A 23,693-nucleotide genomic window follows, 5' to 3' on the forward strand; every position below is an offset into this window, starting at 1 on the left:
AAGGCGGGAAACCAGCAAACGATAATACATGAAAGCATGCAAAACCTTCGCCCTCCCTTTGTTGAAATCCTGCTAAGTTTATTATACAGTGTGCCTCCCTGTCGTGTGAGTTAATAATAAGGCCATTCATCTTGGAACAGTAATTCAGCTGGAAGGCCCGTGACATCACTAATTTCTCTAGCGATAGTATGACAAGGTCCATTATCCTCGCTCTCCGGAAATACGGAGTATTTGCATGCTAATTACCATGTGAAAAGAGGAAAATGGCTGCCTCCATGGAATTCCCTGTACCCATGAGATATATCAAAGAAGAACGATAGCGTGACAATCTTATTTCTGGCAAACATCCAATACTTACAGAGATCCCTATTAAGGCCAAATGCAATAATAATATGTATGTTTCCAGTAACCTACCCTTTTAAAAGCCCTCCGACTGTAAAAAAATTTTGCATTGTCAAAAATTTGCCAAATTTCGGGGTTTTTTTGATGGGTCATACCTACATATAATAAAAATAAAAATAGAAAGAGTTTCTGACCGACTTCTCCTATTTTCTAAGAGCATGGTTAACCGAAGCAAAATATTTTTTATGCAGAAGGGAAAAGTACAGCTGTAACAAGCTGCGGAACGTACTGAGCCTTTTTTCATTCAGCCCCTGTATTTGTACATATTTTCAGTGACGTTAACCCTTTGAGCGCCAAAGTCTATTTTTGTCTCCTTTATAAAATAAACCCCACGCAGTCAATTTTTCTCAGATTTTTGCCAAAATTTTGAGAAAAAAACTGTAGCTAATGAAATTTGAGGTCCAGTTGGTCCAAATTATCAAAAAATTACAGAAAATTCATGAAAATTGTTAAAATTTTGCACTAAAGTTTTGGCGGGAGAAAATTACAGAGCTCAAAGGGTTAAGGATTCTTTTCACAGTCAAAGCGTATCTCGGATATTTTCACACGGCCGAGAGAGCAAAATAATTCGTTGCATTCATCCTCTACTATCGCGGTACGACATAAGGCAGTGCCATTCCCGCCTCGTGTGATGATGCCATAGCCCTACAAATAGCACTCACTGACACGCCGACAAAATAGATGGCTGTACCGGAGAGCCCTGTGAGTGATTCGTATACAAACAAACAAGCAAGCAAAACACCTGAACAAAATAGTACGGTCTTGGAGCGAGTCATGAGAGATATATGACCGAGTTAAGGTACATTTTAAAAATACACACAGGTGTATTTGTCAAACATATGACTGAGCTGCATATTCCCATCACTCGTGTCTTGAATTTATCGGATTTATTCGACACAGCAAGAATGAGTACCTAAGCCGTGGGCCCCGTGCAAGATTAACTCAATATCACCTATCTCCAAAACACAGACAAATACAATCATGTACAAGGAAGTCGAGCATTGATATCATTCACATACACACATATACATACATAAGAATTATCATAAGATAACACATCCTTGGTAACTGAAAAGATTAGCCATTTATATTCAACCACCCTGGGGCGCCAAGGACACAGTCATTCGATATTTATAGTGCGTGATAAGTACACAGCATTCAATATTTGATCAGTTTTTGAATAATGAATGCAATGATAAATACAGAAAAGCGCCCTTTAAACCTCCCGTCCTCTTTGCTGGTACGCTGATCTGATTATGCCATTGAACAAGCGACCTTACGGCCAAACACTAAACCAAATGAATGTGTTCGTGTTGGTGTACTTTAGGACTTTAAATTCACAACTACTGTATCCCCATACAGAAATGAGGTCTTCTTAGAAAACCTAAGGACTGAAATTGAAAGCCATGATTAAATTTTGGAGGAAGAGGGATTTCACCACAAGAAGAAAATCCGTCGCAGATGTACAAAGTCCATCATCATAATTTGAAGAAGTCGAAATGAGGTCACCCCTACAAACACGGAAACTGATTTTGAAAACTAAAGGACTCATGATTCAAGAGTAGATTTTTGACAAAACGATTTTTAGTAAATCAGTTTCAAAAATTCAATATGTAAGTAACGAACTAAGCATCTGAGTAAATCAACAGTCTTGCGAAGATGTCGCTGATAATGGAATGAAATTGAGAAAGGTGATTGGACGTAAGATTTTAAAGATTCTTAACTAGTGTTTTTTAGACGCGATTGACTGTATTTATGTGAAATAACCATGCCAAGTTTGCGGAGGGGAAATTCGCTTTGGGTTATGAGCATCTATTAATGATTAGAATAACTGTAGCAACTTTTCTTTGAGAAAATACTATATCAACAGCTAGAAAACCACAGGCCAATTTCAAGACATGCGTGTAACAACGTCAGAACGGTACCTGTGACAAGCTGTGTTACTGGGTCTGGAAAGTTTGACGGATTCTAGAGCCACATGTACATGTCTGAAACGGGCCTAGTGGTTTCAATTCTGACTGATTCCAATACATTGAATATATTCGGTCCCCAAAACACTGGAGAGTGGACAGGGGTGTGTCTGCATTGATTTTACAGGGCAAGTAAGTTGGCACTATTTCAGGTGACGTGTATATTTTCAGACGATGAGCTACTTTTTGATGATTCATACAGCGTATATGAGTACACAAGTACACTAGTATAAGTGCGTGCATACGCAAAAAGTCTCTGTTACTTGTCTTGACTGTTCACAGCACTGCGCATAGTCTTGTAGATATAGGGTAGAGTTACCTTGGAAATGTCAGACCCCGTAACACCCCTGTGAACACAGCATTGTATACAGCAGTGTGTACAGAGCCGTGGCTAAATCTCTGTCACAAACATTATGCCGTCTTGAATGACACATATCTGGACCAGAAGACTTTGACAAGACCTGACCAGCGATTTTATTTTTGGCCATATAGTCGTACCATCTCATCTTCTGTAGATATATTTTCCTAGATTTCAGACAATGAAGGCCGAATTTTCGGCAATGCGCTTTCCTTTCTGCGCTAACCTCTCTCTCTCAACTTTGTGCTCAGGATATATGTATGTATGTATGTATGTATGTATGTATGTATGTATGTATGCATGGATGGATGGATGGATGGATGGATGGATGGATGGATGGATGGATGGTCGCAGGTCAAAGAACAGCCGTGTTTCATACTGTGCATACAGCTTTCTTTATACGTGCATGTATGTTAATTGCATCTTTATCGGTGTAGGTCCATGTTAAACGAATCTGAATGAGATATTATTAGATACACATAAGTATGTTTCTCGAATAATTAGTTTTAGTATTTTGCAACTAAATAAAGGAAATAAGATCTAGGTCAATTGAAATATACTACTAACCGCGATCGTTTTCTTTGTGTTCATTTCCATGATAATAGATGTAAATTGACAGATCAGTAACTGTTAACACACGTATTTACTTGTGCCTGTAGATGTAATTAAACGCCATACAATGACATCAAATTTCAGGCCTCAGAAGCTGCGTTTTGAGTTATCTTCATGGTTTCAATTTCTATTTTGTTTTAATCAATGTGCCGACATACATATACATGTTATTCTTCTGGCAGAAATAAATTTCGGTAGATTTGAAGTGGCAACGGGTGCACCATATGGCATGGTTATCATTGTATAGCTTCATTGAGACTGGGGGCATTATGTTTATCCCGATTGGAAAAGAGAGCCACAGAAATCTCGAAAGGGCTGATCTTTACACCCCCCGCCCTCCGGACAAAGACTGTGTGGTAAGGCTTATTTTTGAGGTAGTGTGAAACTCGGAGACGTATTCTCGGACTGTCTGTGTATAATATACTTTGCTGAAATGCTGCTTTTGATGGCACGTGTGTGAAACTTGTGTAATAAACAAAGTTTTTACTGTCTAGTTTTGTTATAGTCGAAAAATTAAGTGTTCCCCATAAAGTGAACGTGGGAAAAGTGAACGTGGGAGCAGTGGCAATTTCAGTTTGAAAGATCGGTATACTTTAGATAATTTTGTAACTCTGGAAGAAGAATTAGCACGGCGAGTACTGACTTGTATTCTTGACTTAAAAAGAGAACGCGTTAAAATTTTCTGAAGAAAGTTTGAGCGAAAGTTTAGATCTTTCACTTTCGACACACCTACAATCCTAATGAATTGTATGCATGAAAAAGACGGTTAGGAAAATGACCTTTTGATGAATGGCAAATGAAATATAAAAGTCTCGTGGGTGTTTTACCGTATATGCTGTTGCGTCAGAAAGGGTTGTCGACATTGACATAAAGATCATATTGCTTACAAAGAGAAATGTGGAGGAGGGGGTTATAATTGCAAATTTTGTCGGAAGATGATAATAAGGAAGATGAGCTGGAGGAATCATAAATCTGTTGTGACATCCGGGACACGCCGCAGACTCAAGCATCGTAACCATGGCACCCCTCACACGGCCATTTTTTCATACCCTAACCGAGACAGTCCTGCAAATTTAATCCCTGGGATGATGTCTCCAGCCCACCTAGTGGCAATTACCTTAGCGTTCAATCTTTTTTTCCAATAACTTCACCACGATAACGATAGCTGCCTTTCAGGGCTCCCTGGCAACCAGCGATTAAGTCAATATCCTTTGGTCACATGTCTTCTGGGTAAGGCATTTAGCTGTTGCACAGTCTAGTTGAGCGACTGTCATCGCTTGAACAGGATTAATCATCAATGTGCTGTATTGACTTCCTCTCCTTCTTTGCAACCTTTTCGGAGGAAGAGTCTTCGAGAGTGCTTCAAAAGCGAGTATTTAAGGCAATCATTTACTCTTCTGATTTCTGGTTCTAGGAAATTAAAACGGCGAGATTCCGCGCTCCTGACGTTTCCATTCAAAAGAGCGAGAGCTTCTCAGGAATGCCATGGGTTGGGTGGCGGCGGACTTGTCGAAAGCCGTTCTTGACACTTCACTCCTGAAGAGAGATTACTCTCAAAACAGCTTGACGTCATAAGATGTCACACATTTTATTGCTTCACCGCGACAGGGCGGGTTTCGCACCCACTCACACATGTCATATGTCAAGACGCTTACAGAGTTCTTTGCCTGAACATTTGAACGAATCACTCGCTGTAATTTATAGATATTATTAGTATTTCTATCAGAATAAGTAGCCGGATTCTCGATCTGTCGTCAACAGGTAATATAGATGTTCAATACGCTGCTTATATTGGCGAGACATGTGTATGAATGCATGCAAAGGCATGGTTCACTGGTGAATTGAATTCGGGAATTAATGTATTGAGCAATATTTATTGAGTCTGTCGCTATACTCGAGAGGCTTTGGTAATTACATATTTTTTTCACAATGTTTGTTAGCTGTATGCAACGGCATTTTCATTACACTAACTAGACCTTATTTTTCTATACAGCATTTAGCTAACAAAAAACACCGGGCCTGGATGTTTGCAATGAACTGTAAATGGATATTATTGACACGTCAGTCAGAGGCAAAATTAAATCAAGTTCCACGACATTTACTCATACACAGTACATTCTGTCGCGATCGTAATCTTTGCAAAGTATCCACTCAGTGGTGTGGGATGGCATAATTGATTCTTGTGTTACAAACGAAAGCTCGCCAAACATTCAACATGAAATATCAGAGGGGTTTATATATTTTATTACGCACGGTTACAATCGACAGATGAATCAAAGAAAGAAATTAAATCCGCTTCAAAAATGTATATTGGTACCAACTGCACATTTTTCGAACCTTTGATTAAGAAATCTATTTTAATTTTTCACTCATTAGCTGGTACTAGATCGTTGTAAGTTTCAAAGTGACGGCAAACATAACAAAACGATTGCGTCAAGCACATTTTAAGACAACAAAAAGATTTAAAGAAAAGCCTTGTGTGGACTGTCTGTATCACTTAGCAAATGGTGAACTGGTCATACTCCCCTCGGCGTTCCATCATATATTCATGCTTTATCTGTTTGTTTCATATGGCGCGTAAGAATGCTGATCTCTCACGCGCCATGGCAACGAGATGCAGTTTGCATGAAATTCTTGAGAATATCCTGATTACGTAGGTTCTTAACCCGGAGGTATTGTCCTTATCACATCAAATGCATGTCTTTAAAAATGAGCTTTCATTTAAAGTGAGTTGAAGTTAAGTTGAGCAACATACTATTTGCTGGCAAAGCTGAAACAGCTGTACTGGAAATTAAAAGATTCGACCTGTACGGCTGATCTGACACACGATATTTTCTCTCCCACACGTTAGCTCGGTATTAAAGGAATAACTCGCATTGCAAAGGTTTGCCGACGCGTATGCCAATCGCTACGAGTACACATGCCCTTTGTAAACTGCCAGTCACCCCCATCTCTGCTTCTGTACACAACATGAAAAGTAAACGTTATCACAGGCCGATTTGAACTTCAAGTGCGGAACAGTCAAGTTCATTCTTGTCACTGTGTGTCGATCGTGTGTCTCGAAAACAAACTCTTCAGAAAGTACATGCGTTACGAGATTAGGAAGTTGATGACATAACCATGCAAGATTTTATCATCCTATATAATGTTCGATACTTAAAACTAAATCGACTCGACTCACATAAAGAGGTTATTCTTGGAGCATTTTAATTCTCGCGAGAATAACTTACGCTTGCGCTATCAGACTTTGAATCAACATTATTTTAAGCAACCTCTTCGCAGGTTGCGGAGATTAGCAACGGCACTCCGACGTATGTTCCCATTTAAAAAATATTTCTGTTCGTGTGTGACGTCACGCCAGGTAGTCTGACACCCCTGAGCTTTGATTTTAACAGATGAGGCGAGAACAGCTTACTGTCTTGTACAATGTCGGAAATGATCTTGCGTTTCTAACAGCATAGGTGGTCTATCAAGAAACGCTCCATATGCTGTCCACACCTTGTGTTTGACTTAATCACATCAAAATTGCACAGTGCTCAGCGAACTGTAAAAAGCTGTGCCTTCCACACTGTATGTATGTATGTATGTATGTATGTATGTATGTATGTATGTATGTATGTATGTATGTATGTATGTATGTATGTATGTATGTATGTATGTATGTATGTATGTATGTATGTATGTATGTATGTATGTATGTATGTATGTATGTATGTATGTATGTATGTATGTATGTTTCTATGTATGTTTCTATGTATGTATCTATGGACATGTACCTATGTATCGATATGTATGTATATCTCTCTATCTATCTATGTGTCTGTATCTATCTGTCTATGTGTCTATGTATCTATTTATGTATCTATCTGGGATGTATCTGTGTATCTATCTACATATCTATGTGTCTAACTTGGTATCTATGTATCTATGTATGTAAAAATTTATTGATCTTGTATCTGCGTATGCATACTGTATCAGTTGCTGCATTTTTGTTAAACATTTTTTGTTTTTTCGAGATTTTTTCCTGTACTTTATTACCCTTCGACTTTTTCGCCTTTGCTTTCGTCGATGTGACATGTGACACACATAGTAAAAATTATCCAAGGTACGTAAATGGCAAATGCGAATTCCCCAATTGAATGTAAAATTACTGCAGATATATCTGCCAGGCAGTCGTGGATCATTGTACTTGTTACGCATCACCACATTGCATGAGTGCGGGACAACTCACATCATAGCGTGTTATTAGACAGCTAATGGTGCTCCCTCTGAAGTCTTATTAGTTTTCAAAAGCTGGCACATGCATTCTCGAAATCAAATCTAAAGCCATGGATGAATTTAATACAAGAAAGTATCGTATGACTAACTGCCATGGTTTCATTAATCGGTCACGTATCGGAGATCAAAGGGTGACGAGCCAATTATTCGTCGAAGAAGAATTATATGAAATGACGGGGCCGAATTCCCGACCGTATTATTATTCACATATTTATGCCCCCAGGTTATTTCAGTGTTCCCCACTTCACGTGGAATTGCAGAAGCACTTACGACCGGCCTCTGATATGCAGAAATAAACTTACAGAGCCTTGCAGCTGTGAAATTCTCTCACTCACAGTAACGAAAGGAACTCAGTGTGCATGCTGAAGCCTTCAAGTTGATTGTCAATGAAAAATTCATCCGTGCAGTTAAACTTTAACGTGAGTATAAGGTGAAACACGCGTGTATGTAAAAGGACAGGCCCCGACTAGTTCGCATGTCAAGTGCAGATTGAGAGTGTGTGAGCTCATCACGGAACGAGATATATCGTATCCGAACATGATACAACCAATACAAATCGCATATCGCTTCACTTCAGGGGAGCACACCCCCCCCCCCCCCCCAAAAAAAAAAAAAAAAAATCCCCCTTCCCACTTCTCATCTCACCTTGTTCCGCGGTCAGTATCTTCTCGGGGTCGCACAGCCAGGACTCGTTTCCATGGTGACTACAGATTTCGGTGTCCACTTGAGGGTTCGGAAACGAGAACTTGGACCAGGACGGCGCTGTCGACTGGGGTGAACAGTAGATGACGTCATCAAAACAACAAAGAACGATGGTGTATAAAATGACATGGGCAAACAGTTTCATTGTAGGTAAAGCATAACGGACAGTTGACACAACGCCCTGCGCCTTTTATTTGTGGTCCATCTTCAAGTACATATGATGCACTCATTACCAGTGGAATCCATCACCTGCCGAATATTAAATATTATATCGCGATATTACAGATTAGTAAGCTATTACTGCTGTATTCTTCGTGTTTGATAGGTCATCGAGGCGTCTTATTATGACAGTGCAGGGCGGCGGATGAATTAGTCATGTGAACGACGGCTACAGATACATCGCCTGTGACAGAGACACTTTCTCGCTGAGAAATAAGATCCGACGTCACGTATGATATCCTTAGAGTGTCGACAGCCTTTCCTTGTATTGCAAAAAGAGAAAATGAGGAGACGAGGTCTAAGTCGCAGACAGCTTCAATACTCTCCCGGCGTCTGTATCGATGAAGTTGACCGCAAAATGTTAAGAGGCCTTTTACATACGCCGAAATACGACCTTTCGGAATACAACGATATCGTGATGAGAAAAGAAGCACAGCCTCTGTATTTCCATTCGCCCGGGAGAGCAGAAACAGGTGATGTCCCAGCGTCAAATGTCAAAATTACTACTTCACTCAGACATCCACCCGTGCTTACGCGACTGTTTGCTCGTTCGGAGCGTGTCCTTAACTGTGAAGTCAACGCCGATGGGCCATACGTCAAATAGATGGGATTGCCGGTGCAGTTATGAATCGGAAACAGCGCGCTCGCCCTTAACAAGTTTTTTTATAGGAAAGGCCACCGTTGCAGACACGACTTCGACGAAGCTGTCCAACACGCAGGATTTTGCTACTCAGCAAGGGTTCTCCGAGCCCTTACCTTCAGGGTGACGCGCTCCGAGTCGGGAGTGTCCGCTGCCTTCGCTCAGCTTTTTTTTCAATTGCGTCACAGTCTCTCACTTCACCGCCAACTCGGAAGACACCAAATCCGATTATTTGAAGCCATAATACGTGACAACTTCAACAAACTAGGAACCTTCCACACTGTTAATATCTCCACTGGAGACTAGGAACGCAGCCTGCCGGAGAGAGAGAGAGCAGTTGCCATGAAATATGCGTGGAATATTAAAATCAGCATGTAAATTAGAACTTAAGCGTGATCAGCACGCTGACATTATTTTTAAAGGAAGGCGACAAAGCTAATAAAAAAAACATAAACTCGTAAGTCACGTGAAGGGAGCTACCATATCAGAGTTCATGATTCCATTATCTTAATTAAAATTCATTATTTCTAAACTAACCTAGGAACATCTGTTTTGCGAAATTCCTCGTAAAGTCTTCTCAGAGAAAACTGAACGAGACAGTCGCTAGCTTTAAAATGATGGGCTCTGAAGATTCCGAGGCAATTTTCCGACAGAAACATATTTGCACGGTCGCACGTCGCGACTAAATCCGATCACATCTGCTCAATAACTACTGACAGACCCAAGATATTTTACTCGGTGAGCACTATCGACTGAGGCAAACTTCATCTCCTAGGGCCGCGGAAAAGGGTCTTTTCTCCCCTCGCCACCAACGGACATAACCTGTAACTTTTTTAAAAATAATACTTTCATCATTTTTTCGAGAATAAAAAGGTAATTTTCTTCTAATTTTCCCTTTACAATGTGAAGGAAATGAGAAGTGGTAGCCATGCCGACGAGATGAACAATATGGTGTGTTGTATGTTTAGTTATAATAATTCAAGTCCCGACTTTAGTAAATTCCGGAGTCAAAATAATAGGCATTGCTCACATACAGACTGCGTGGACTGGGATTTCGACATTATTTGAGAAGTAAAAGAAGAAACTTATCTTACAAATAGAACAGAAATAATGAAAATTGCTTCAAAATTAAAAGATTTCTAACCTACAGAAGATATCGGTTCCTTCTTGCCTCTTGACCTGTGGGCCCTCTTGTTTCGCTTGACCAATAAAGACCGCTATATTCGTCGAGTCAATAGAACCCGGATGACGACAATGTTACTCTCATCTGGTTCCATGCAAAAAGAATCCAGTATATTGGTTTCCGTGACTACCGATGATTGAATGGCAAAGTAATGGAGTAGTGGGTAAACAATTTTATCTTAATAAAGCGGGGAAAGAGAGCACACAAAGGTTATGGCTATGTTGTTAATGAAACCAGTGGTCAATTAAGGAAACTATCCACCAGGCAGCGAAAACGACCCCATTTTCTCAGTGACGTAATCGCGTTAGTTCTAAAACACAAGTAAATGGCCCATGCGATGAAATGAGTATATTTATTCTAGAATCCGAATATTTGTACTGAGATATTGATTGAGTGGACTGAGAAAGCCGTCTCGCTTCTCTAATAATTGCTTGTGAGCCGCTGACTAAGTCAACAACTTCGACTCCGTGAGTCGCCTCAGTCAGTCACCGCATGCGGAAAGGTCGAGCGGTGGAAGGCATGGTGCCTAGCAACCGCAAGTCTCTTCAAACACATTCTGTGGGCGAGATTGACAGCTGTATTGCGTATCCCGTCGAGGGTGACGTAAGAGTCAACGACTAACATTTATTGCTATCATGACAATTTCTAACTAATAAATGTGCGGCAAAGCGTACATGTGAATTTATGAGAGAGAGAGGGGGATCCGGAGGAGAGGGGAGGCAGATGGACAGACAGACGGACAGACGGACGGATGGGTGGATTGGCATAGAGAAAGAGACAGATATGCAGACAGACAGACAGACAGAGACAAGGAGAGGCAGAGAGACAGGGGGATGCTTTGGAGAGACAAGCCTTTGGGCAAAGTGACAGAATAGACGAGGGCCGCACAAACGACCTGGAAATAGCGATGGTATGAGACGAAAGGAAATGTCTTGCACTCTCGTGATAGACAGATGGACGGACAGACAGACAGACAGACAAACAGACAGACACGGGCCAAACTAGAGAGCTTCAAACAAAGCCACTGAGTACTTGCTAGCGTTTGAAGAAGGTGGAATTCTTATAGTAAGTCATCTAACAGTAAATATTAGACAGTTGCGAGATGTGAACCACTTGAAGACTACTGGAATAGACTCTGAAAAGGAGGAAAATATACCGCAACAAGACGTTGATGCGCGCTGAGGGCGATAAGCGATTTCACAGTGTTTCTTTGTAATAAATACAAATTTGTATTGAATTTTTGAAGTGTGGGGTTCATGTTATTGAGCACAAGTCTGCACTACATTAAAATGTAGACATCTATATACTGGTACATTATTTACTACTTTTGCACACACTCATATACAACCGCATTAATTTCCAATGTTAATTGTGTAATTTACTAGCATCGCTACTTCAACGACTTTGACATTGCTTCTGTATTTTACCAATCTAAACATAAATAACAACATTAGCATAGAAATCGTTGAATACAATTGTATAGCATTATACTCCTTGGTTTTTCAGTCGGGCCATCAAAAGAAAATTCTTTGTTTGCCGTCCTTGGAGTTTTGTAAACCTACCAGCCAGCCAACACAGACAAGTGTATTAACATATGCTCATTTTTTATTTGGTTTCATTTTCAGAGGGCAAGTCCAACTTCAGGTTCGCAATGAAATACGATGACAAACAGCAAAGTGGGAAATAGACAAAGGTAAACGCAATAATGACAAAACAGCACACGACAGAAATTACAGCAAAACTTGTTCGACAAGGTTTCAGAGAAACAAAATTAAAATTGATGGTGTGAAGTTTTATTAATTACCCAACAGCAGATAGGTAAACAATTAATATATCTTCAATACCTCTGGCAACAGCATCTTTCTTCAGTTTTTTCCCTGTAGAATATGATGCAAAATTTGATTTATTCCTGTTTTAAGCCTGAAAGGTTGTCGTAATGAGGACGCTATTTCAAAACTGAAAAAATGACCCTTCCACCCTTGATCCCAATAAAACTTGCCACGTCATTATGGAGCATTTTATCCTATAAGGTACAAAGGTTAATGGAAACGAGTACCGTGTGTTTTCTGATTAAGGTAGAACGCGCCTCGGGGACAGATATTCGGACTTTCAAATTTCTACAATTCTTTTCTGACATACCACTTGTTGGGTTCATTATATAGCTCTTGGAGAAAGAAATACGTTCATTGTCTTACTTTTTCGATAATCGAAAATTTTATTTTCCCCATAGAGTTAGGCCTAATACAGGGATGGCGGCCATTTTGCATTGCAAAGATCGGGAAATCGTAGGTAATTTTTATCTCCAGTACCAAAGATTGCACGGTGACCCCTGATTTTTATTTTGCTTTGGTAAGAGAATGGTCGAAAGTTTCATCGAGGAAAGTTTGAGCAAAAGTTTAAGTCTTTCACTTTCGAGGCGCATACTACCTTAAACAAACTAATTTCACCTGAATATACCAGAATGCATATAAGGATGCCGCTTTTTCTACGCACAGCTTTCAGAATATTTGTGGACTTCAAACAATTTGGAACAACGAAGGAAGACAACAACGACGACGACGACGACGACGACGACGATGATGATGATGATGATGATATGCTCGTCATAATGCTGTATGCATGTTTGTTTGCATGTTAGCGTATATTATTGCAAGAAACAGCCTGCACATCGGTGTGACCACTTACTTTGTCAGATGATTAAAGTTTCTCTCATAACTTGTTTTTAATGCGTAGTGCTGCCGAAGGTACTGAAAGTGCTGTTACTGAAGGTTGTCGTTACAACAACATGCTCGTAATTGTTTGATATATAGTGGATGAGATTAATAAAAATCATCCATAACCTTAAGAAACCAACACTTACGACGGCGTAATATATTTCACATAGGTATGGCACATCAGTTGTGATAATACCCGGAGTCAGTGTTACTTCTTAAGGTAGAACGCGCCTCGGGGACAGATATTCGGACTCTCAAAACTTTTACAATTCTTTTCTGATCTACCACTTGTGAGGGCTCATTTTAAAGCTCTTGGTGAAAGAAAACTCTTCACCGGCTTAGTTTTTTGAAATTCGAAAATTTTATTTCTCTCCATAGAGTTAACACAGGGATGGCGGCCATTTCGAATTTGAAATATCGGTAAATATTGAGTAATCTATTTCTCTAGTTCCAAAATTTGCTCGGTGACCCCCGATTTTTATTCTTGATTTTGAAAGAGAAGGATTGATATATCGTTTAAGGAAAGTTTGAGCAAAAGTTTAAATCTTTCATTATCGAGGTGCATACTACCTTAAGCAGCCTCAGAATCAAACAAATTGTTTCATTGATATTCAAGTAACGCAGACCCGTAAAATGTGTAATATACAGGATGGCTACGGTGTTAACCCTCACTTAAAAAGCGTCGACAACAAGATAAAATACCAATGTCCAAGTGTTGAGTGCTTTACTGAAATGAACGTTTTAGTATCCCTGTCATCTCACGGGCGATCACGTTAAACTCATCAGTGAAGATTTTTTTCTTGCATCTCGCGGTTGATCATAAATCAAAGCAATGATTCTGCGACGGAAAATGACCCTTTCACTCATTTTTAATCTAGAGAGACTTTTTTTGCATGCCGAGTAATAGTTCTAGATTTAGTAGTATCAATAGAATTCCTTTAACTCTGTTATTAGGGGAAGCAAACATTTTGATAGTATTACTGTGGCAAGATGGTCATGCATAACTTTTCTCTGAAGGATTTTGTCGCCAGGCCAACGTTCTTCCATTCGCAGTGCCATGCACGGTTATCCTTTCGTAGTTTTCCTAGGAGAGGAGTTGGTGGACTTTGAAGGTTATGGAAAATTTTTTGTCTTCATATTTATGTCATCATCTACCGGTGACACATTACAAAGTTAATGCTAAGTAAAGGGTGAACTCGTTTGTACTTGCCGAATTACTATGTGCATGAATATTTCAGATCAAGTACGTATATTATGACCAGTATAGTTTTAATGAGTTTCTTCATTCAAAGGCTGATATAACAGATAACGACACAGCTTGTAATCAGCATTAAAACGACAAATGTCACTGATATCAAAGTATATGATGTATTAAATATAAGGAGAGTTAAATTTAGGAGCATTTATTTACTTTCGAAAAATTAATATTTATTTAGGAAATTGAAGATATGTCCAGCGTCAGCAGGAATCGCCATGTCTCCGTCACTGTAAATAAGTTAAGTACAGAAAAATGTTCAGAGGGATGATCTAAAACAACAAGGATGTAAGAATGAGTTCAATGTGCATATTTGACCTCCACTTCTCACCAAACTTGAAATAAACTACAAAGTATTCATCGATAAGGTTGCATACGTAGGATTCAAGGGTAACCCAGACCCCATCAAGAGCAGCTGAATCGGTATATTCGAAATTAAAAGTTATATTTGATGTTACATTGTCTATTGTTTTGTTGTTGTAGTTGGTTTTTGTTTCAGTAAAATTTATAATGTTACAGTGTCACGGTGTTGACATAATCAAGTTGTACAGCGCCCTCGTGAGCTGTAAGTCGATGTCACGACTTTTCAGAATTGAAAGTTAGCCTCAGGGACAGGGACGATGAAAGCTTCACATTGGAGTTCTTTGTACGATAACTCATTAATTGACATTCCATTCTAGGTTTAAAACCATCAATCATGCCATTTTTACCCAAATAATCAGGTTTTGGATGTATGGATTCGCAAAAGTAAAGATACTGTCATTTTCCTCACAACTGCAAGATGTTGTAGATGTCAGTGAGCAGACGAGAATTATAATGAGAAAATGGATGTTCCCATGTCACTTTTTGAGATAAATCACATTGAAGTACATCGTACCCTTGTTACATGCAGATGTAGGGAGCTGATTAAGACTGACATATTTTCATCTCCTTTCAGCGTAGATTTCTAAAAAAATCCCACAAGTAACTTTCGCTTATAGCAAGAAACGCGTGAGTGCTGACCAAGCTATGAAGACGATATGCTTATTAAAACTACTCAGAAAAAATTCCGAGTTTGTATTTTTCTCACGTTCATTGGTAAGGCAAGACTTAATAATGCCATGTTCTCTTGAAATCTGACACAGGTTTTGAAAGCATTTTCAAAACGGCTTCTCGTATACGTTCTTTTTTTTGGACATTTCAAGAAAATTACGAAATGACCGTGGCATTTCATTGCATCCCTGCATGCAAGCGATGGAATTAGCTATCACTGCATTGCCAAGTATAGGTAAACCCTCCCTCGACGTTCGCTTGCTTGGTATCGCAGGGAAATACAAGTTTGTATTTGTTTTCTGGTTTTTTGATGCAATGCCAAAGTGACTCGAATTGCCACTTTAAAACTGGATTCAGTCTGCTGTTACTTATACCATCTGTGTTTCAAAACGTTTCGCCTGCAGGGATATCTACTCACCTGCGATCACATGTCTTAAAAATAAAAGAAAAAAGACAATGTCATTTGAAATTTTGTTTCGACCCCGAGTTAACATGCAACATGCTTCCGAGTTTCAATTGGGAAGTACGCATTCTCCAAACGTGCCCCCGTTACTTGCTACGTCAAGGAAATCTCACTTCCATCTGTCTTCCTGTCTGACTCAGCATGTATGTGCACTGTGTGTCTGTCGGCCGGTCGGGCTCTCTCTCTCTCTCTCTCTCTCTCTCTCTCTCTCTCTCTCTCTCTCTCTCTCTCTCTCTCTCTCTCTCTCTGAATCGTTGTACTTCTACCAGTTAAATATTTAAAATACTAATGACAGAATTCTGGAGTATAATCTTTGCTTATTTTTAGATGTATCAGTAGAAACGTCAAGTGTTCTGTGAAAGACATTTTAATACGATTGGAACTAATTTTGAATAATTGGAAATTGAACTAATGTTGCTTTAATCTGCAAGTGTAAGCTCATCTGCTTTTCTCTTTAATGCACTTGTTTTTGTGAGTTGTAACATTGCAAAATACAGCTATAGGGCACCCAACACCTTTGAGAAATTTGAAAAATATATATAAAGATCAAATTCCCCCAAATAAGTTGGAGTCGTATTTCATGAACTTAGTGCACGGCCGGCTTTGGATTCTGAGCTACTCAAACTAATGCGCTTACGTCTAAAACACATAAAACAAAAGTCTTGTTGTGCTATACATGTACATATGAAGTACACTTCCCATGGGGGATTATGCTAAAGTGACCATTTCATATACAACTCAAGTGCATGGAATGCGAGTAACGTGACCGGGTTTCTTGTCAGTGAGTGTCACCATGGATCGAATAACAACGACGGAGGGACTTCCAAGCTTCCCTGATCGACGAGGCATTACATGTACATGCATCAATTACGGCAAACGTGAGAAGCACCGCTGGTCATGGTGAAGATTAAGGTGATATCTATTCCGAAAACAAATATTGATGAGTTTTGAATATTGAGACACATTGAGATATTAATAATTTCGCCATTGGCTCCAGTTGAATAGTAGTAAGGGAACGAGCACAACTCTGGGAGGAGGAGGGCGGAAGAAGAAAACATTTCGTTAAGTTTTTATACAGAGTAACCGTAGAAGTTCAACGTCAATACAACACTTTGACGACGCTATATACATTACACTAGTTACCTGACAGTTTTCTTTGTACTTACAAATTATATTCTTATATCCTATTCTTGTTCCGTCATAAATTTGTTGCTGTGGTTTCTCATGCCCACGCTTTTACAGTTTGCATTAATGCTCACACGCACCCAGTGTAGTCAATGGTATGTAGTGATGCTTCATTATTGCATGATTATAATCGGTCGATGTATGGTTGGATACCGGTTATAGCGTGAGCTTTTATATCTACATTTTGTTGCCACTTTTAATACCATTTTGGTGGTTTCACCTTTTTCAAATGTCATGAGATAACAATGATACTCTAGCGGGGTACAGCAGGATTTGGAAGGTCTTTGCTATTGTTGTATTTTTGTAAATTTTACAAATACTTGCAACGATATCTAACCTTTCTAAGGGCGGCGGCGGGGGGAGTGGTCAGTCTGCTGTTTCATTGTATAACCTTAGAAATCAGGTTTATGAAAAGAGGTGTATTCTGCCCCATCAAGAGTGGTATATGCATGCGTGTGATTTGCATCGAATAAAAAGTCGGAGGCCTCTGTCTCGCCGTACTCTGGAATTTTCAAGCCCCTGGACACCCAGAGTTTCTTTCGTGCCCTCTCCCCATTTTCTTTACCGCCCCCTACCGTTAATATTACTCTCTCCTTGAGTAAACTACATACTCCTTTCATATCACATTCTAGAGCTAAATTGATGTCTGTGACAAAGTGAACTGCATGTAGATTGACACTCAAACTTCACAGAGACCTCTTATAGGTTAATGGCATTGAGTCAAAATTTACAATAGCGTTTCTTAGTTACGAATAACATTTACCACAAGAATGAAATCTGAACTCATTAACTCAAAGAATCTGCGGTTGGATTTTAGCAATATACTGACTAATTGATAGGCCTTCTGACGGCTCACTATTTTATATTGTCGACACTGCCCCTTGAGCGTGAACAGGGTCGTAGAGGGCGGAAATATTTAGTAGTGATGGAACTGTGAGTTTGGGGCTCAGACTAATTCAATCAAATTCTCCAACGGCCGTTAGCGGCGCTGTGACATGTAGCCAAACCCTGGTAACAGCAAAATATCATTACTCGAAATCGAAAAACTTTTAAAACCCATATGTTTGTTCTTCTAAAGACATGCCCTATCAGAAGGTCAGGATCTTTTTTTTTTCGTTTCTTACATATTTCGTCATATTTTTGTTGCTCTGACGGGAACAAAACTTAAAGGACTTACATCTAGTGCGGAAGTTGTTACGTGTGTTGTGAGATCCGTCGGTTTGAAGTGGGGTGTGTCGTGTTTCTGGTGTAAAATACATTTTCCTATGTCCTTCCCTTATCAATATCACGCATTAGGGAAGATTGGACTTCCGTCTGTTTCTTGCACATGCAAGTTGGAAACACACGCGTCACGTTAAAATGCCTAGCAGTTTGTTGGTTCTAGCGACGAATTTTTTAATGATCATTGCAAGACAATAAAAATATGGCTGTAAAATCTTTACCGCTGCGAACGCTACATACGGGAAAATACCGAGTCATCTTGAGCTTTTGATCTGTACATGAGTCGGAGCGCCAAGGAAAAGAGAGATAGAGTGAGAATTAGACAGAGAGACACTGAGAGAAAGAGCGAAATGAACTTTGGACTTTGATCATGACGTCACTATAATGAGATTGCACGCTGAGAGAGACTGATTACACGATTATTCTAGTAAATTATCAATGCTGTCCATACAAAGTCACAATTATCATTCAATTTAATCTTGAATACCTTTTCCAGGCTTTGTCGCCTCATGTTAGAGCTGTATGAACGGATACATCATGAGAAACTTACATTATTAACATCTCTCTGGAGACTGGCAATAATAATGAAGAGTTCATTATGAAGGTCACAATATAACAAGGGCGCTTCGTGTGTGCCTAAATTTCTTTGTACGGGGCCAAATACGAACATGTATTGCGAGCTCACCACGCAATATCCAACTGGTCTAGAAATCAGTCGGTCAATTTATGGCTCTGACAATCTCCAGTGTGTTTACAGAGCTCAAAATGACTGGACAGGTTCTAGACCATCCCCGGACAGCTTGAATGACAACAACTGCTGTCGTCATTCAGAGTTATTCTGTATTGCGCTAAGGCTTGGTCATGATACAGCGTCTGATTCAACAAAGTTATCTTGCACATCCATCACTGTGTAACCGAAATATATATACAGTCGGAGATGAGAGGCATATTCATTTTGAATCTTAGGCCTAATAGCTGCATGTAATACACGAGACAGGCATAATCTGTTGGTCAACACAGTACCATGAGAACACGCTGTAGTTATTTTCATATTTACATGTAAACAATCAAGACACACGAAAACAGTTGATTACAAGAAAAATGGGAAACAAGATCATGAAAGGTCAAATCAGCTTTACGTAACCATTTAAAGCCTCAACGTCGAGGGTTGGTATGTAAACTTTGTAGATATCCATGTAACAGTTGAAGCCATCATATGGAATGCTATTTCTGAGGAAAGAACCATCTCTGTGCCATTGTCAGACCAGACATCGAAATGTTGGAGAAGAGTTCGTAACTTCTACCCGCGACACCTTTTCGCTGTACGCTAGACGTGTTTGCAGGAGCACTAACATAGTCAGATTTTGAGTTGTCATGGTTACAGGCACTCCTGGTCAGTGGATCACCAGACTTAGGCTTTAAATGTTTGCACGGACGTGACGATTTCCTGCTTTTCTTCGTTGTTGAATCATCCTGCTTGGACATGGCGCGAAGGTCCTTCCGCAGTTCGCTGAGGGATTGTTCGAAACTGCTGGATTGGTGAGTCACGCGCGATTCGAGTTCGGCGAGTTTTTCGTAGCGGCCGTCATCATCGCTGCGCCTCTCGGCGATTTCTTGGCGACAGCGGGCGATGTCTGTTTTCAGATCTGCGAGTACCACCGAGTTCTGAGTGATGTCAGATTCCAGTTTCGCAAGCCTCTTGTTGAAGTCACTGACTTTGGCGACGAGGTCCAGCGGAAAAGTCGTGATACCACCAACAATGGTGGCAATATCAAAACTCAGAACTTTATGGATGATTTGAAAACATCCAATGAAATACGTTGAAAGAGGTCCGAAAATCGATCCCAGTCGCCAAAACATTTGACCAATGACGGGCAGTCCATGAAGACTGGCAGTCAACTTCATTGCCACGTTATCACTTTTCGTCGATGGCGCAACAACTTCCATTCTTTCGAAGTTTGGTAACTTTTATCCAACGATAGAGCTGAGGTCAAAACTTTGGCTCAATCGGAGAAGACGGGTCCCACAACACAATACCTTTACCGCTGGCTGTCCAGTGAAAAGTCTCCAAGATCTCAGAAGACGACTCGGATTGTTGTTCATGTACGATTCACGTTGTTAATCAAGTTCACTGAAAATATATAATCAAAATAATCTTATCAGACTTTTGTCCCGTCTTCTTTTCCTACAGCGGCTGTATTTGTGACGTTGTCTGTCTTCGGTATAGTTGCTGTCACGGTGTTGCTTTGCCAATGTCAGTCTACAGCGTTGTTTTATACATGTACCCGATGCCTGAACAGAGTATATACAGACACAGTCGACTTCCGATTTGAGACGAACTCCACTAAGTAACCAAGGAGTTGTAGGTGTGCGAAACACTCCCCTACTATACTCTTAACATGCAAACAAAACGTGTTAAACTGGATTCTTTGACCTTCACTGACGATTGCGCAACAGTCGAATGTGAAACTCATGTTCATTCCGTGTTCACGTGAGCGCACCTGACTGCCAACAGCAGCGCTTTCCAAAGGTATCGTTAGACGGTGGGTTATTGTTGTTTAAAATTTTAAAAAATCGATATGAAATATTTTACATGAATGATTATGTTGTACATTCCACTTACCGTCGTCTTCAGGTTCTGCACCGTGTCAACCGATTATTGTGAATATATCACTCCAGCCAAGGAAACATATAAGCATATTTCCGGTACCAACCCTCGCCAACCCGTACGATAAAACCTACCAACCCCAATTTTCCGCCGCTCACGGGCGGATGATGCGTTATTGGAGGAAAAGGGTCCAACTATAACGCGTGATTTCTATGACGTCACACGAACCGAAAAGATCACTTCCGCCTTTGTTGCGTGTTCTCCTTGACGTTTGAAAACTGCTATTGTCAGGATCACCCTTCACAAAAATACTATCAGTCCTTAAAACACATGTACTTGTGGTTTTTTTACAGAGACCAAAGAAATCACACCTGACTAAGTTACCTCTGAAAAGAATACAACACAGATACACTTTCTGTTTTACATTTTCATTGCAATTATTCGAAGGTGTTTCCCAATATTGCTCCCGCTATCCATTTATAAAGGTTTTCTATTTCACGCTAAATCGCATCCAATTTATACAATCCCCTTTTCAGTGCTTTTCTCATTCATTATATTGTACACCATTTCATTCCCTTTTATTCATGTTTTTTTTTACTTTTTTATTCTTCATTTAAACTGTTCTCACTTTAGCATGTTCAGAGATTGTACTTTGATAATATAACATGACGCTTAATTTTTCAAAACCAAGGTGAAAAGATTGCCATTCTTGCCGTAAATTCGCTGTCGCATTTGCCACAACAGTTGTGCTCTTATGCTTCAAATACGTCACCTGAGCAAAACCTCAGAAAAATCTTGCAATACTTTTTCAAATATAATGCTGAATGATGAGGGCATTTTCCATCCTCCCCTTACAAGATCCATAACCATCCTCAATCCTATATCTTCCAATGATTATTCTATTGTTTGACGAACCCATACCTAAAATTGTCACGAAGAATCGTATAATTAACCTATCGACTTGCATCCAAACAGCTCTAGCAGCGCTGCATTTTTTCTCTGCTTCTGCGTGTTGCTGTGCAGAAGTATAAGCTTTCTGTGCCCTTGATCACGTCATGTTCAATACCACAGAAAGAGTGTCTCTAGAATTAGAAATACGCACGAACGTTCATCAATGCGGGAAAGAGAAAATATGCCTCGATAAAAGCAACCCAACATATAATGTATGATCGTTGTTGACCGCTTGATTTGAACCCATGTGAGGATAGTAGAGGTGATGTGTGTACAGTGCCAATCAGTTAATCAAGGCTTGGAGATGTCGTACGCAAAACTTAATAAACCGATCATTAAATAGCTTTACGTGCCCCAACGCGCGTCAACCAAAACGAGGATGACGTATGAGATAGGATCGATGGACATGATGACTTTTGACCCATGATGACTTTTGATCGTTCAATAGATAAATATTCTATTCTTCAAGGGAAGAGCAATTCTTGAACCACACTTGAGAGTTTATAATAGACTAAAGAAAGCATAGAATTTAAATTCCGACGTGCCTCTTCTTCGTTTGGTGATTGTTGCCCTCTGAACGTTAAAGAGTCCACAGCGTTTGGTAGAAAAAAATTGGCGAGAAAGATACTTCTCTATTACAACGTTAAAATACCTCTTGGATAGGATATGCGTGCATCGTCCTATGAAATATTTTACTATCATGTTAGGCCGAACAAAAAAATTATGCTGTTCCGATAACCCGACCTACCCTATTTTTTACCCGCCGACCCTAAACTTTTTAGCGCTACGTAAACATGGAAGTAAAGAAAAAACCCGTAAAATCACGCGTTCGTTACTTGGCATTTGATTTTTGCTTGAGCGAAGATGTCTTTTATGTTTTTTCCTTTCATATTTATGGTACATTTTTCTGGAAATGTTCTGTGGCAAGTGTTTGACCGCCCTGAACCCCTGAAAAATGCATATTAGAAAACAAAAATATTTTGGAAAAAAATTCCTGCCGACCTACCTACCCTTATTTATTTATTTATTTATTTATTTATTTATTTATTTATTTATTTTTGCCTTACAACGATCCCTTGTTACCGAGTCAACCAAATTCTCTCGTTTGTCTCGTTAAAGTCACGTGAGCCCGATCAAATATAATCAGCTAATATCAGTGTTACACTTACACAGTGCATTGATTCCACTTGATCTGAGCTGCAGTCTCATTGATTGTGTAACGCTTCTCTGACCTCCAAAAGTTCACGTGCTAACCAACTGAGATTTGAGCTCAGTTTTAATAAGTAACACATATTAATTAATCATTTGTAACTTGTGCAAACATAGATCCAAACTGCTTCTCAGTTGGCTATCACGTGGCTTTTTGGAGGTAAGAAAGATATCATTACAGTCCCTCCGGACTGGATACCATCAATGAGATCTCAAAGCTGATCAAGTCACGTGGACATACGTTACAGACCATTGACTGCAGTCATCGATTGCCTGCAGCTGAAGCCAAAGTGTCGATGGACTCAGTGCGTGGTCGGAAAGAACGAATTTGGAAAAAGACAAAGTTGTTCAAGGTCGATTTTGACATAGATGGTTTCAACAGTGACATGGCCTCAAAACACACTTGCTATCACCGATAGAGGGACCGTGGTCACACGGTCAAACACGTACGAATTACACTGAACGGCAAAGGAGGACTCAGAATCATGGCATTGTTAACATTGCAAAAAAAAGGACAAATTTTGCTTGATTGCGCCACGGTCACTCCGCAAAGACCGCAGAACTACTATGTTGTTAGACTGCACATAGAATGGTAAAGACTAAAGTTTTGATAGACGCGGCTGAGTAAAATTTACTTTGAGTATATTTTAGGCTCCAAACCTGGTTGAAAGGAGACGTGTCAAACAGAAAT

At 39.8% G+C, this 23,693-nt stretch overlaps 1 protein-coding gene across 3 annotated transcripts in view; it reads right to left on the reverse strand.

Annotated features, from left to right (window-relative positions):
• The window catches only part of LOC139118908 (uncharacterized), a 31,285-nt gene extending 10,267 nt beyond the window's left edge, over positions 1–21,018 (reverse strand). Inside the window, exons 1-3 of one of the 3 annotated variants that reach the window (XM_070682474.1) lie at positions 20,858–21,018; positions 10,330–10,448; positions 8,266–9,496 (exon numbers count right to left, since the gene is read on the reverse strand). In XM_070682474.1, coding sequence (XP_070538575.1) covers positions 8,266–8,467 — 202 coding nt within the window. In that variant the 5' untranslated portion in view covers positions 8,468–9,496; positions 10,330–10,448; positions 20,858–21,018. Of the gene's footprint in view, positions 1–8,265; positions 9,497–10,325; positions 10,449–20,857 lie in introns of all 3 variants that reach the window. The other 2 variants (XM_070682475.1, XM_070682476.1) reach the window with 2 other exon arrangements.
• Between the last annotated feature and the right edge of the window lie 2,675 nt (positions 21,019–23,693).

This window comes from Ptychodera flava, chromosome 19 (assembly GCF_041260155.1).
Source record: "Ptychodera flava strain L36383 chromosome 19, AS_Pfla_20210202, whole genome shotgun sequence".
Classification (NCBI taxonomy): Eukaryota; Metazoa; Hemichordata; class Enteropneusta; family Ptychoderidae; genus Ptychodera; species Ptychodera flava.